General features: G+C 39.5%; 1 protein-coding gene across 1 annotated transcript in view; it reads left to right on the plus strand.

Annotated features, from left to right (window-relative positions):
- The window catches only part of LOC128573097 (inactive N-acetylated-alpha-linked acidic dipeptidase-like protein 2), a 411222-nt gene that overhangs the window by 227321 nt on the left and 167461 nt on the right, over nucleotides 1-16440 (plus strand). The window contains exon 5 of the mRNA XM_053573293.1: nucleotides 2985-3128. Coding sequence (XP_053429268.1) covers nucleotides 2985-3128 — 144 coding nt within the window. The remainder of the gene's footprint in view (nucleotides 1-2984; nucleotides 3129-16440) is intronic.

Consider the following 16440-nt stretch of genomic DNA (forward strand, 5'->3'; position numbering starts at 1 on the left):
GTCTACGTAAACATACAAAATTGTCTCCTATAACTCATTATCAAATTAGGAGACCAACACTGTCCTTATGTAACAGAACAGATTCTGAGCTTAAATCATCACTATTTCTTCTTCAAAGCCATGACTTCCATGGCTGCTAGAGGCCTAAGCTAAATATAATTTTATAGCCTCGTGGTTTTCCAGATGATAAATTAAGGAAACACTTCCGTAACATATTTTCTCATTATAATCTGCCTCCTGTATCCTGGATACCAGTATCATTGTGCTCTGCACCCCCTGAAGTCCTGTAAAATTAAATTCTGAGAAAACTGTTTGCCATTATTTTCCCTAATAAAAGTTCTGAAAAACATAGCCCTGCATTAGAAACATTGCCGGCCATTCTTGGCTGCCCGATAGAATCGTCCCACTGTGCGTTTCCCTTGCAGGGTCAGTGAAGATACATAAACTGACTACGTTTTTTTTAAGTCATTTTCTTAAACACAGTACATTGCCTCCATCTTCTTTACGTGGTGAATATTGGTGTGTTTTTCTTTTACTTGCGTTATCATAATTGTTTTCTCTCCTTATTCTTATTTAATTTTCATCTTTCAATGTTATAGATGAATGTAGTTCATTTGAATAGTTGAATATTTCAAGGAGGCTTAATTTGTAAGACTCTCCCCTTCTCCCTGCACTCTCTCTGTAGCTCCACTTCCCTCTCTGTCTCCTCAGGGCAAACACTTGCTTGATTTTAATATCTTTAGTTGTTACCTACTTTTTACACTTACCTCTCTGTCTCTCAAAAACATTCGTGAGTTTATTTCTCCTCCATTCAGTTTTATCCATCCATTGTATTGACTTACCACTCTGAAAGATAAAGATGGAACTTTCATAAGTCTCTATGTAGACCATGGCCTGATTGATGCCCCTTTTTTCTAAAAAAAAAATATATATATATTTTTTCATTCAATCAGCAGTTATTATACAGTCTTATGATTATGTAAATAGTTACATTGATGATTACATTTCCTTCTTGAATAATTTTGGTCCCTTTAAGGTCATAGTTGTCTCACTTGAGACATTTCTCATTTTTCTGTCTGTCTAGAAACTCCTGAGGTCCTCTTCTCTCAGTGTCTCTCACTGGGCTAGCATCCATCTGAGACTCCCGGTGACTTTGTCTTCCCGGAGCGCACTCTCCTTTCATCCACTGTAGTCTGAGGCACAGGGGCCATCCGAGAACTGCCCTGGGCTGAGGTCTGCTGCTGAAGAATGGCAAGATTGAGCTGAAGTTCAGTACGTGGGTGAGATTTATTGACTGATGGATTTCAGTGTAGGATGTCTTGGGTGAGCTGTTTTACTGACAGACCTGATTTTAAGTACTTTCAGATATTTTCTATTGACCTTAACGTGTCTTTTACAAGTGAATCTTCTATTATCCTACCTAGAAGGAAGGATTCTGGGTAGCAAGAGAGTGAAACCTCTGAGGAGCGTCAGCAGTCACCACACTGCCTCATGTGAGGATGCTGCGCTTCTGAGTATCTGACACCTCCCTTTTTAGTGCCTTGCTTTAAGTTTCCTGCTGGAATGAGGAAGGAACAGGCACCCGTAGTGTCTGGGTATGTGAGTGCTCAGGGGGAAAGTCCCCTTCACAATGAGAATTTCATCAAATCCTCCTATTTCAAGCCTCATATTCAGTCCTACCTCAATAGCTGGCTGAGTTAGGTGTGGAGGGACCAGATGTCACTTCCCCTTGTCCCTAGGTTCTTGGTCCCCAGTACCCAAGAACAGTTACTGGTATGGAGTCGACAGGATGAGTGAGCAGAGCAGGCCGGTGCAAGTGGGTAGAGCGCCAACGTTTCATTCAAGATTAGCCCATAGAACATTCCATGGAAGGAATGGGTCAGCCCCTGGGAGTTGGGGAGACACTGAGTTTAACAAGATTTCTCCTGCCGATTCTCTAATTTTATGTTAAGTGAGGAGTGGAATATTTATTGTTTTCCTTGGAACCATGTGAATTCTTGGAATAGGGAACCCTCCCCTTTTTTTCCATCGTAAGGCAATTCCCAAGGTTGTCATGATGTTTGTAAACTGCCCTGGCACTGGTGGGTGTGATTTTTACTATGTTAATGAGGGAAGTCCCTGAGGGGCACTGTGACCTCACCTATGCATGTGCTCCAGCAACCCTCTGTTGAGGCCTTGACAATATCTCTAGTTGTGGTTCCCCTGCCTCTTTCTGATCAGCTGGTTCTTGGAGACCTCTTGGACAAGTCATCTGTTCTTTCTTTGGAGCCCCCCCAACCCCCACGGTCCTAATCAGGCTGTTCTCTAAACAGCACAAGTCAGCTTGACCACGTCTGTCTGTCCACGTCAGAAAGTTCCTGGGACATTGACCAGCCCCGCCAAAACAACCCACCTGTGAGGTCCCTATCAGGCCTATGTCATAACTATGCAGGCCAGCCCGACCCCAGCTGTCCAAACTAGCACCCACCTCCCACCACGCTTCACCTGACTAGCTCCTGACCTAACAGCTGGTCTAGGGTGTTCCCAGGCCTGTCTGGGTTCTGGGGTACAAACCGTGCTGCTTCCCAGCTTCCCCTCTGTGGACTTAGGTTTCACTTTCCTCGGGGCCTGCTACATTATCTGAAATTTGCTTCTCTGCTTTTGAATTTCTATAATCTTTATTTTTTATCTATCTCTTGGCCCTTATGCATATATGCTTTTCAATTCCTTTGCTGACATTTTAGTAGAGTTTGGGGGACAGTGATGGTGACTGTGTGTGCACAGTCAGCCGTCTCTAGCTGGGGATGTAACTGTATTGGGACTAAATTCTTATCAAGCGTGTCAAATCATTTTTGTTAAACAGTGTACAACTGAGGGGCAAATAAACAAGTGAATGAGTATAAACCTGCCACTCACAACTTAAATACTGATTACAGTGAGCTTCTCTTTGAGTGTTTGAAATGTCTGTTTACTAAGGATTCTGTTCCTCTCACTTCCAAACGCAGATGGAAGCTTCAGACAAAACCTTTGGAACCTCACCTCTGTGTTGGTGCAGCCCGTCTCTGCATCCCTGGTTGCAAAACTCATCTCTTCAGGGAAAGCTAGAACCCCAAACAATGTCTGCAGCCCTCTAGAGCTCCCAAAGAATGGTAATGTATTTAATGTCTTTCTGTGAGTCTTACGGCATTTGACAAAACCATGATCACTTTTAATCTTTCAACACTACATGTTTAGAATTATTCTTTCCAAGACCATTGACTTTCAAAGAGGTCACCATTTACTCTCTTCTGTGGCTCCGTAGAGATATTTTTGGAAGGAAATCTTGAAGACTGAGAGTTGACCAAACGGAACATTAAAAAAAGGAAAAAGGAAGACAGAGAAGAAAAGCAGTTTGAACTGCTACAGAGAAAAGTGGCTTGAGTAATAAAGCATTTTGTACATTCAGGACAACCTGCTAAACAGCCTCCTGGTTTCAGCTTCGGGAATCACGTTGCCTGCCAAGCTGTCTGTGGTGAGAAGTCCTTAGGAGAAAACATTGAAGTCTAATTTCTCAACTGACTAAAAACATCCCTCTGTCTATATAATGCTTCTGGCACTGCAGCGCAGTGGGTCAGGGCTCCTGGGGCCACAGTGGATAAACTGCAGCAGTGCGCTGCCTGCGGGGATGGGAGCTGGGGTGCTTCCCTCCCACCTCCAGACTCCCATACTCGACCCTGAGTTCTACAGAAGAGACCTGCCTTGTGTTAAATGTGCATCTAGTCGCCGGGAACTACGACTGGAGGGCTCAACCAGCCATGTTTTATTGCATCTGTTTTTCTCTTGACAACAAAAGCAGACCAAAAACATATTTTGAAGAAGTCTTAAAAAAATTCTGAATACACTCAGGAGTGCTCTGTTAGACACATCTGCTTTTTACAATTCTACAGATTGGGAGCCCCCTAAACTGCTTAATCAAGACAAGCCAGTGTCCTCAAAGCCAGAAGGGGGAGCCATGAGCAGCCTTTGCTTTGCTTTTTCTGTCGTTTATTCTGAGCCCCACAAATTGATAATGGGCCCTGCGTGTTAAAACACATAAACAGCATCACAGTATTACTTTAGTTGTAAGAAAGCACCGGATTTGTAATAGACCGGATTTAAGCCCAAATTTGATCAGTTAACTTGCTGGGTACATCTTTTGAGTTCCTAATGCAGTCCAGCAACTGTCCAGCTCACAGCAAGCTGGCCTTCTCCCTGTGGCTGCGGAACCCCTCAGATACCTCCTATCCATGGGGAAGCCTCTTTTCCTGCATCTACAAAAGATAACTGCCCCTTTGTCATCTCCAGGACTTGTATCAGTACTTTTGTATACTGTAAAATGTTAACGTGAATATTCCTGAGTATCTTCCTTATCAAATAGCTGCGTCAGTTTCCCTCCCTATATGCAGAATAATGTCTGAGCAAAACAAAAGAAAACTCTCCAGCTATACCTCCCTAAAAAATTATCACATAGGGAGAACCAAATATCCACATGTAAAAGACTGAAACTGGACCCATACCAAGTGGATAAAAGATCTAAATCTCAGGCATGAAACATTAAAAATCCTCAAAGAAACTGTAGGGAAAACACTTGACAGAAAACTGTAGGGAAAGACTTTATGAAGAAGACTTCCATGGCAATTACAACAACAACAAAAATAAAAAAAATGGGACTTAATTAAACTGAATAGCTTCTGTAAAGCTAAGGAGACAACAACCCAAGCAAATGGACAACATACACAATGGGTAAGGATATTTGCATATTATGAATCAGACAAAAGCTTGATAACTAGGATCTATAGAGAACTCAAATTAATCAACATAAAAGAGCCAACGATTCCGTATTATCACTGGGCAAGAGAAATGAATAGAATCTTCTCTAAAGAAGACAGAGGAATGGCTAATAAGCATATGAAAAAATGTTCATCATCCCTAAACAGAGAAATGCAAATCAAAACCACCCTGAGATATCATCTAATTCCAGTGAGGACATCCCACATCACAAAATCTCAAAGCCACAGATGCTGGCGTGGATGGTGAAAGTGGTGAGAAACGACAGAAATAAACGACAGAAAAAGCAAAGACTTTTACACTGCTGGTGGGACTACAAACTAATACAACCTTTTTGGACGGAAGTACGGAGAGTCCTCAAAGAACTCAAACTAGACCTCCCATTTGATCCTGTAATCACATTACTGGGCATCTATCTAGAAGAAAAAAATTATTTTATCATAAGGACATTTGCACTAGACTGTTTATCACAGCTCAATTTACAATTATTAAAATGTGGAAATAGCCTAAATGCCCACCAACCCAGGAATGGATTAACAAGCTGTGGTATATGTACACCATGGAATACTATTCAGCCGTTAAAAGAGATGGAGACTTTATATCTTTTGTATTAAACTGGATGGAGGTGGAACACATTATTCTTAGTTAAGCCTCACAAGAATGGAGAAGCAAGAATCCTATGTACTTAATTATGATATGAGGACAATTGATGACCTGATAGATGGTGGGAGGAGGGGGAAGAGGGGTACAGGGAGCGGGAAGGAGGGAGGGAGGTGGGGGAAGAGGGGTACAGGGAGCAGGAAGGAGGGAAGGAGGTGGGGGTTATGGGGTGTGTCACACCTCTTGGAGATGGGACTCAATTATAAGAGGGACTTTGCCTAACAAATGCAATCAGTGTAACCTGGTTCTTTGTACCCTAAATGAATCCCTCAAGGTAAATAAATAAATAAATAAAAATTAACATTTTATAAAACCTAGATGAAACCTGTTTGCAACTACAGTGTTAAAGAAGCAAAGAAATAGGCTTTTTTTTAAGGAATTATACCATATCAAGTTTTTCTCATGAATATAGTAATTATTATTATGTTGAAAAATTCAGACAGATATATTGAAATTACTGAGAAGACATTTTATGTTATAGTAAGTTCTTTGCTTAAAAAAATAGACTATTACATTTAGATTTCCCACTGATAGATTGAGTGTCTCAGTGAGTAGTACAACACTTACATGTAGGATAATGACCCTTTACCCCAGTGTTTTGAACAATAACACTTATGATTCACTTATAATAATTAACTTTTAATTTTTCTTATAAACACTTAAAAATGCATTAGTTGCTTGCAATGACGTATGTCAGGACAGAAAGCAAAAAGGATACAGGATGAGATCCTATACTTCAGTCACTAAGAGCAGTGCTGATAGTATGAATAAAAAAAATTTGAGGTGGTGCCTGTGGCTCAAAGGAGTAGGGTGCCGGCCCCATATGCTGGAGATGGTGGGTTCAAACCTACCCCTGACCAAAAACTGCAAAAATAAAAAATAAAAAAAAAAATTTGAAACATATTAAATGATAATTTACTATAGAATTTTCCTAGTCTTGAGCTTTAGTGTAGGAAAATTTTTACCAAACAAGTCCAGACAATAGTTCATTAAGAATATGTGTGCAAATAAACTAATTGTTTATCCTACTCATTTTACCCTGTGAATACTGGGTATTAGAATTCTCTAAAAACCAGACAAGAATGTAAAAGTCTATGACTACTAAATATTTAGAGAGTACATTTTATACCTGTAGTTCTAAAGCTAGTCTAAGTACAGAAATTGAGTCTTGGTCCTGTTTGGTCAGACCTGAATCATCCTTGAACCAATCTCATAATGTGGTTAATGTAATACGTCAATAGGTTTGAGCCAAACATGATCTATTTGTAGGGCTTGGGATGTGGTCAAACCTACTTATAAATATTGCTGAGAAATATTAGCAACAGTTCAAAAAGGGGAAGGAGCCACATGGATTCTGTAAAAGCAAGTGTGGTTCAAAGATGATACAAGTCTGGCCGAACGGGAAAAAGACTCAAGTTTTAAATTCTGAGCAATGACTCTCTTTCGCTCTAGAGGTGAACAGGAAAGCATGTGTATAGCACTGGGGTCTTCCATCTGGGACCACAAGACTGTATCCAACCTGACAATGAAGCCAGTGGAGAAAGGGTTGGGCGAGTAAGGGATGAGATAAAGACAGAGAAGAAGAGAGGAAGAGAGAGAGAGAGAGAGAAAGAGAGACAGAGAGACCTTTGTTCACATCATTTGAGCCCTGTGTAAGGCCTTGTCTGAAGCCAAATCAAATGAACTATATATGAGCCAATATATTGCTTCTTTTGTTTCAGCCACTTTGTGTTTAGCTTTCAGTTATTTGTAATCAAAAGCTATCTAACTTGTAAATTTATAAATTAAACAAAGGAAGTAAATATCTGCATTCATGATGCAAGCTCAATAAAGTGAAGGGATGAGCAGAACATTCTAAGGAGAGCCCTGAGAGAACTAAAAATCAAATGAGGATAGGAAAAGGCCCAGGCAGAGAGGCTGGCCTGCATGGGTACATTGTGGGAAAAGGCCCAGGCGGAGAGGCTGGCCTCCACTGGTAGATTGTGGGAAAAGGCCCAGGCAGAGAGGCTGGCCTCCACTAGTAGATTGTGGGAAAAGGCCCAGGCGGACAGGCTGGCGTCCACTGGTAGATTGTGGGAAAAGGCCCAGGCGGAGAGGCTGGCCTCCATGGGTAGATTGTGGGAAAAGGCCCAGGCGGACAGGCTGGCGTCCACTGGTAGATTGTGGGAAAAGGCCCAGGCGGAGAGGCTGGCCTCCACTGGTAGATTGTGGGAAAAGGCCCAGGCAGAGAGGCTGGCCTCCACTGGTAGGTTGTGGGAAAAGGCCCAGGCGGAGAGGCTGGCCTCCATGGGTAGATTGTGGGAAAAGGCCCAGGCGGACAGGCTGGCGTCCACTGGTAGATTGTGGGAAAAGGCCCAGGCGGAGAGGCTGGCCTCCACTGGTAGATTGTGGGAAAAGGCCCAGGCGGAGAGGCTGGCCTCCACTGGTAGATTGTGGGAAAAGGCCCAGGCGGAGAGGCTGGCCTCCATGGGTAGATTGTGGGAAAAGGCCCAGGCAGAGAGGCTGGCCTCCACTGGTAGATTGCTTGCCTGCTTAGCTAACTAGATAACTAACTCCATTTCATTTTTCAATGGTCTTCATCTTTTTAGGTCTTACCATTGATTCAATGTCAATCTTTGTCCTTGATGTTAAAATGAACATAGAAATCTGCATTTTCAAATATCAATCTGAGTTTGTGGTTAAAATTCATAAATATAATAGAAAAAGGAGAGGAGAAACTGTAAAAATCATTAATATAATTTAGGGCAAAATATATAAATGAATCAAGTTAAAAAGAAACATTTTAATGTGTTTGATGAATTAGTTTTTGGGGAAAAATGGCTATTTCTATGTTTCAAAAAATTTATCATCAAAAATGACAAATTTTTATGTAAGTAAACCTGGAATATGTCTCTTCAAAAGGATGTACTGCATGTTGTTTATTTCCTTATTTAAAATTATATATATTCTCTGAAGAAAATTTGATTTGTTAAAATGATTAATTTTTAACTGATAACATTATTTGAAATTTTTACATTTTTCAACTATATTTTGAAGATTTGCCTTTCTTAGTTTTAGTAGCTGCTTGAAACAATTCATTATTATAATAGTGTTTCTTAAATAGAGATTTAAAAGCACATACTGAACATGTTATTATTCACAAAGTGTGGTCATACAAAAATTTATTGACAAATAGTTCATTACAGCTTTTGAAAAAATTTAAATATGCACTAACAAGAAAGGTTAGTACAGTTGAATTCAACATTACTCTCTGCTGATGATAAATTTAATCAATCTGTTTAGAGGAGCCACAAAGTTGTCACATGTGAGCAGAGGCAGGAGCACGTTAGGCTATTATGGTTCAAGGGAATCTTGAGTTTGTCTCCACCCCTATGCCTGCCTGTCTGTCTTTACACAGCTCTATCTACCTTTCTGTCCTAATGGACAAGGTAGTGGTATGGATCTGACATGACGTGTTCTCCTTTAAGTCCCAGTGTAGTAACTAGTAAGCCTTTTTGGCCATGACAAAGGAAAGAATTTTTACTAGGCCTGAAAAAAATATTAAAAAACTGCAGACTTATTTTAGAGTGGGGTGGGTTTTAATAACTTTCAGCCACCAACACAGTGGAAAATGTCCAGAATTAAAAAATGGGGACATTTTAAATTTGTGCAGACAACTTATGTAAGACATGCCTATAGATTCAGTGATTATATTTTATTGCAAAGAATCCAGTGAGCTAGAACACTTTAGGAAGGACTAATATGTGTGGTATCAAATGCTGGATGTCAGGAGCTGCTGTACTGTGCAGTGATGACACCTCAATGTCCTGGCTCTTCAAGCAGGAGTTACACAGTGAACCTAGGAGTCTGAGCTGGAAGCTGATAACAGAGTAATCTGTAGAACTAAAGATCAGCATTCGTGAGCTGCCAGTCTGAAGCCCTTGGACAAAAGGGAAGAGAGCTTCAGAATTCTCTTTGAAGGACTATTCATCAAGGATTTTAAACAGAGTGAGCATAGGTGGGAAACCTATTGTCCAAAGTCCACTGAAAGTAGAGTCAATTCTCTGTCTCCTCAGGAGTGCAGATTGGGCTTACTGAGGGTGACACAGAGCTGTCACTCACCCAGAACTTTGCAAGCTTTCAGTTCAATTCTGGAAAAGATTCAGCTAAGATTCACCCCAGAATCTTTGTTTGCTAAAAGACCTAAAGGTGACCTTAGTTGGATACTTCTAAGCAAAATTATTTTAACAAGTTTTTTTCTCATTTTTAAATGTTTCTCATCAATTTTTATAGCTATTTATGTTCTTATATTGTTTCTCAAGGGCCTGTCACTACTTATAAATGCCTAAACTTTGGAGTTTATATGTGACACAATCCATTTACGCATACCCTATCTTTATATTTTTATGATTTTTCATAATGGCCAACGTTGTCATTTACTAACCAATAAACTTCCAGAGATGCCTCATTGCCTTTCTGATTCTATATACTCCATGTATTCAATATTGTTCTCTATTATTATTATTCAGTATCATCTAGATATATCCAGCATATCTTTGTCTTTGAGTGGGCAAGGCCCAGTATCCTCTAAATTCTTTAAGGTTGGCATAAATTCCTTCTCCTGTGTAAAAGTCCATTCAGAGTTCCATCAAGGTGGAAGTCGTCCCTCTCTCTGACTCTGTCTGCCAAGCTACTTGTTTTAATGAAACGGCATCCTTCCGAAGTAGAGCAACTTGGCTTTTCTTTAGAATACTTGTATGTGGTCTCCTCTATGTTTCTATGTGACTTCAATTCTTTGAGGTCTCCCTTATGGCGCAGGGCATGATCTGTGTTCCATGAGCCTTCAAAACAAATGTGTGTTGTGTAGTTTTCCATGCTACTATAGGTATTCATTTAGACTCAGTTTTTAAAACTCATATTCTTCAAATATTCTATATCTTATTAGGGCTAAAATTTCCCAACGTGAATATACCCTGTTCCCCCGAAAATAAGACATCCTCCGAAAATAAGACCTACTTATAGGAAAGATAAGACGTCCCCTGAAAATAAGACCTAGCGCATCTTTGGGAGCACACCTCAAAATAAGACACAGTTCTCTTTTATGTCTTTTTTAAGACACAGTCTTATTTTCGGGGAAACAGGGTAGATTTGCCCATTTTACCTTTCAGTTCTGTTCAATTTTTTTTTATTTCAAAATATTAAGGGGGTACAAATGTTTTTGTAACATGGACACAATTTGTAAATTGCTGAAGGCAGGATTTTGATGTGCCAGAAACCAGCACATCAAACTTTCTTCCCTCCTCCCCGCTTCTTGGTTTCCAACATCCTTTATATTTCTCTGTACCCATGTGTACCCATCATGTAGCTCCCGCTTATTAATTTTCCATTCCTGATATACCTCATTTAGGATAATGGTCTCTGCCCGAGTTGCTGCAAACGTTATTTCCTTCCTCTTCGTGGTTGAATAGCAGTCTATGACATACACATATACGACACATTTTTTTATCCATTGGTGAATTGATGGGCACTTAGGTTGATTCTGCCTTATTAGACCTGTGAATTGTGCTGAGACTGACTTTCAAATGCCCGTGTCTTTTTATTAAATAACTTGTTTTCTTGTGGGTGGATACCCAGCAGTGGGTGGCTGAATTGTATGGTAGTTCTACGTTTATTTCTTTGAAGAATCTCCATACTGTTTTCCACAATGGCTATACTAACGTGTAGCCCCACCAGCAGAGTAGAAGCAGGGGCTTCTTGGCCCCCACCTCTCAACTTTTGCTTTATATATTTTAGGCACTTTGCTCATGTATTTATAAATTCAAATATTTTATCATCCTGGGTAGCTGAGCCATTTATCAGATGAATGGTATTCTTTATGTCTAGTAATGCTTTCTTGAAGTTTTATTTGGCCTTATATTAATTTAACTACACTAGTTTTCTTTTTAATTAGTTTTTGTGCTATATCTTCTTTGCTTTCAACTTTCCTGTATTGTTCTCTTTTATGTATGTTTCATAGATACAAAATAATTTGCATTTTAATTATAATCTGATCATCTTTTAACTGGAACATTTGGTCCATTACACTTAATGCAATTATTATGTACTTTTTTGCTTATATTTTTGATCTCAATATAGTATTTACTGTGCTTATTACATATCATATTTTCCTTTTGAAAATTTTAGTTGTTAGATTTAGATATTTTGTCATGTATTTTCCCCTTCACTCTTTAGAAGTTATAAGTATTTTTGTTTCCATTTAGAGTTATTTTAGACCTCTTGAGTTCATTGGGATTCCTAGTTCCTGCTCTGCTCAATGCCAGGAGACTTTGTTTGCATTCTCTTGACAAGGGTATGGGGGAGCACAGTCCCTCAGCGTTCCTACTTTAGAAAGGAAGAGTCCACTTTTTTAGAACCACATTCTTCTTTCCACCTTGGGCAGACCCAGAACTTTGTCTTCTGACCTCTGAATTGCATTAGGCCATAAAGATTAAAGGATTATCATGTTCAACAAGTTCCCTCAGTTTGAAAACAGCCTCAGTGTTTTGCTTATCTGGATTCCCATCAGAACTTAAATTTGACCTGGTAAATTTTTTTTTCTTTTTTTTTTTTTTATTGTTGGGGATTCATTGAGGGTACAATAAGCCAGGTTACACTGATTGCAATTGTTAGGTAAAGTCCCTCTTGCAATCATGTCTTGCCCCCATAAAGTGTGACACACACCAAGGCCCCACCCCTCTCCCTCCTTCCCTCTTTCTGCTCCCCCCCATAATCATAATTGTCATTAATTGTCCTCATATCAAAATTGAGTACATAGGATTCATGCTTCTCCATTCTTGTGATGCTTTACTAAGAATAATGTCTTCCACGTCCATCCAGGTTAATACGAAGGATGTAAAGTCTCCATTATTTTTAATGGCTGAATAGTATTCCATGGTATACATATACCACAGCTTGTTAATCCATTCCTGGGTTGGTGGGCATTTAGGCTGTTTCCACATTTTGGCGATTGTAAATTGAGCTGCAATAAACAGTTTAGTACAAGGGAATTTAGAATACACATGTTGAAAACAATGAAAGAAATGATGGAAACAATGAAGGAAACTGCTGACCTGGTAAATTTTTAATTTGTGGCCAATTTTTAAATGCTCTTCACAAGATTCATTTCTACCCCCTGATCTGCCAAGTACTTTATCTATAAGTCAGAAGCCATGGCTTTCAGCCAAGTTGTGTTGTTACTGTCAGCAAATAAATAGCCAGGGAGAGTGCTGGAGAATGAGTGCTTCAGTCCTTCACTTCTCGAGCTGCCGGTCACTCATCTATACTGCCCATTGGCTAAACTCACCCAAGGCCAATGTGCCAAAAAGCCAAGTAGATGCAGGCCATGCGGGTCCTCCTGCTGAGGCAGAGATGGACAAACAAGAAAATATGCTGTACAGATAATGTTACAGGGGCTTAGTCTGCTGACTAATTTTATGATTTGTGATTTGTGAAAGGTCTTGGTAAACAGATGGGGATATCAATTGTCAATTTTCACCCTTATAAGTGATACAAAAGGTAAAATATATATTTTCTGAGATTCATATTCAAAATATCTTCCTATGTAGATAATTTCACTAATTACAAAGAATAAATTTTAATTAAACTTTGTTTTTTCCAAATGAATGCAAGTCTGCATGAGATATAAATTTGTGTATATTTATATTTGAGACTCAGGAGTCTTACTATTGCTTTAAAACCATAAAAGTTATGATGGCACAGAATCCAGAAGCAGTTTATACTCAGATTTGCCTCCAAATAGTTGGCAATCAGGAGAGCCATTAGCAGATCCCAGAGTCCCAATCATCAAAGCTATGATTCTAAAGCAGATCGACACTAGAAAATTTCTTCTAGAACCGGAGTTCTCAACCTGTGGGTTGTGATCCACAGGAACTGTTAAAGGGTCGTGGTATTAGGAAGATTGAGAACCACTGTTCTAGAGTCAGGTGGGCAAGAAAGAGATTTAAGTACACAGAGTAAGACAATTGTTCAATTAAAATTAGGGACTGTAGGAAGAACTACATGTAGGAAACCAATGAAAGCTTAATTATTGGAATTGGGACACAAGAGTTAATAGCAAGGTTATTCCTCTTTCTTTGATTGGTATTTATCCTAGATTGGTATTTTTCCTAGATATTGTGTATACTTATTCACAATTCAGGTAGAGTTAAAGCTGTGTTAGTTATCAAGAAAGAAAAAGCCAGAGAACCAGTCAAGCCTTAATAAGTGCAAGAAAAATGCAAGACGATTGTCTCTAGAACATAATATTAGTAGCAGATATTTTTCTCTGCACATGATGAAATTAAGGAACAGAGAGAGGCAGCTACTTTCATGTCTCCTAACTCTGACATCCCTCACCCTATCTGAATACAAATGTTCTCTGAGAGAAACACATTTTTGTCATCTTGAAATCTTTTGAAGTTCACATGTCATATTTAAAGCTGTCAACAAATTTGCAACCTGAAAGGCAGAATCGTTTGGTAATTGTGAGCTGCAAATGTAATTTTTAAGTAGCAATGTATCTACACACATACTGATTTTAAAATAATAGATCACCCCTAATTGTTCTCCAGGATTTTCTAATTTCAAATTTCAACAGTGAGGTTTTTTTTACGTGAAATAAACCCAAACATATGGAAAAACTGAAAATAATCAGAAGAATATATCTTCCTCAACTGCTCAAGAGCAAACTAAAGACACAATAACCAATAATATCTGAATTCCCCCATGAGGACGTTTTCCTAACTCACAGGACGTGCCCAGGAATTAACCATGCTGCATTACGGCCAGGAACTCCTAGGGCTCCAAAGACAGCTTTTGACAACTGTCTTGGTAATGTTCTAAACTGCACTGGATCCGAACGAGGATCACGTGCAGCCCCAGGCTGTCAAGTCTCCCACAAGTCTCCCATTTCCTTCACCTGGAATCATTTCTATCTTGTCTTTTTGCTTCTACTTTTTGTGTGTGTGTGTGTGTGTGTGTGTGTGACAGAGTCTAACTCTGTGCTCTGGGAAGAGTGCCATGGCGTCTTAGCTCACAGCAACCTCAAATTCTTGAGCACAAAGTGATCCTCATGCCTCATTTTCCTAAGTAACTGGGACTACAGGCACCCACCACACCACCTTACTATTTTTCTGTTTTTAGTAGAGATGGGGTCTCTCCCTTGCTCAGATTGGTCTTGAACTCCTGAGCTCAGGCAACCTCCAGACCTTAGCCTCCCAGAGTGCTGGAACTATAGGCGTGAGCCATCACACCTGGCCAAATTTCAATCTTTTCTTAACTTCCTTTGCTTGACACCTTTGCAGGCAACTTGGCAATTATCTTCAGAATGTTCATCAGTCTGGATATATCTCATGTTTTCTCATGAATGGGTTCAGGCTCTGCATCTTTGAACTGTCACACACTAATCTGACAGAAGTGAGCCATGTCTTTCCCATGGCATCTGTGTCAGGTGGTACGTGATGTCACTGAGCCCCATCTCTGGTGATGCTACCACCCTCACCACTTGATCACCACTTAGGGTGGAGTCTTCCAGGCATCCCCATTGGAGTTACTCTTTTCATTGTTCTTTTAAAATCAAGTAAACCTTCTGCCACCTCTACCTGCTAGTTTTGGTGTTCTTGATGCTTCTTGCCTCATTACCATGATACTGGTGGTGACCTCTTTAGCATTCTACTGTAAAAAGAGACTTCTCTTTTTCTTATTCATTTGTTTGTATGTTTCTTTACTTTGTTTACCAGTATTGATTCATTACTTAATGACTTAATTAGGGTTTATGTTCATACTGATTCCATGGGATACAAACTAGTACCATTTTTTTTTTTTTTGTATTTTAATGTCAAATCTTAGTATTAGCAATTTCACGTGGGTCTTGTTTCTTTGGCATATCCTAATTATTCTTTGAGTATTTACTTGGTAAGATGTACCAAGTAATCTGTTATCAACCATTTTTCCAAAAAGTCAAGTTCCTCTGGGTGGAGAATGGTGTCTAGAAAACACTATCTGTATTCTAGAGATGTTAATTGCTGTTAGATCATTGCTTCTGTCAGTGAATTTGGTGAACAAAGTTGGGAAAATACAGTTATATTTGAATATTGTATTTTTATTTAAGTATATAAAAATGCCTTTAAGTATATACACAGATTCACCCCCATATTTACTTTTGTGACATTGTACATACATATCAAAAACCATGACCACAGATCAATTCCTAGTTATTTTTTTCTTTCCGTGTTTGTAAATTCCTTCCTTGATGGTCAGAAATCTGCTTCTTATTATGGTGAATATATTACTTAATAATCAGCTCCCCCATGTGCAATCAGTTGATGTCATTACTCGCTTCTCCACGAAGATACCCTTCTTAGTCCCCCATGGCTCCAGCAACCCTGCCGGGATCTGCCTCGTATGGGCTGTTTGCTTGCCCTCAGATGTTCTGCCCGCCCTGATCCCAGTGTATCTGTTTCCTGGCTGACTCAGGATCCAGCACAGCTGTTCAGTTCTCAAATGCAGGTGCCCTTCTGGCTCTGCTGCAATGACCTCCCTTTTTACACCACTTTCCTCCCCAAATCCAGCCTTTCTCTCTCTCACACACACACACACACACACACACACACACACGTACACTCCTTTGTACACTGTCCTCCCTGTGCTTTGATCCTGATACCCCTTTGGGGGCCACATAAACTTCCAGACCAAAGTACCTACATCCCGAGGTCCCTCTCCACCGTAATAGAAAGTTAACACCATGAACGCATATACCACCCAAAGTAACTGTGTTGGAATACATAGTATATTCATTATATACTATGAATTATTCATATAATTCAAAATAAGAATTATAATTAAAATCAAAGCCAGAACATATAGTATTAGGAACATAAAACAAACAGCTAGGAAACATTAAAAAAGAAAGGAAATAATGGTCATGAGAGTAGAATAATTGAAAGAAATATACCAATAAATATCATAGATAGATGGATA

The sequence above is a fragment of the Nycticebus coucang genome, chromosome 20 (assembly GCF_027406575.1).
Source record: "Nycticebus coucang isolate mNycCou1 chromosome 20, mNycCou1.pri, whole genome shotgun sequence".
NCBI classification, from domain to species: Eukaryota; Metazoa; Chordata; class Mammalia; order Primates; family Lorisidae; genus Nycticebus; species Nycticebus coucang.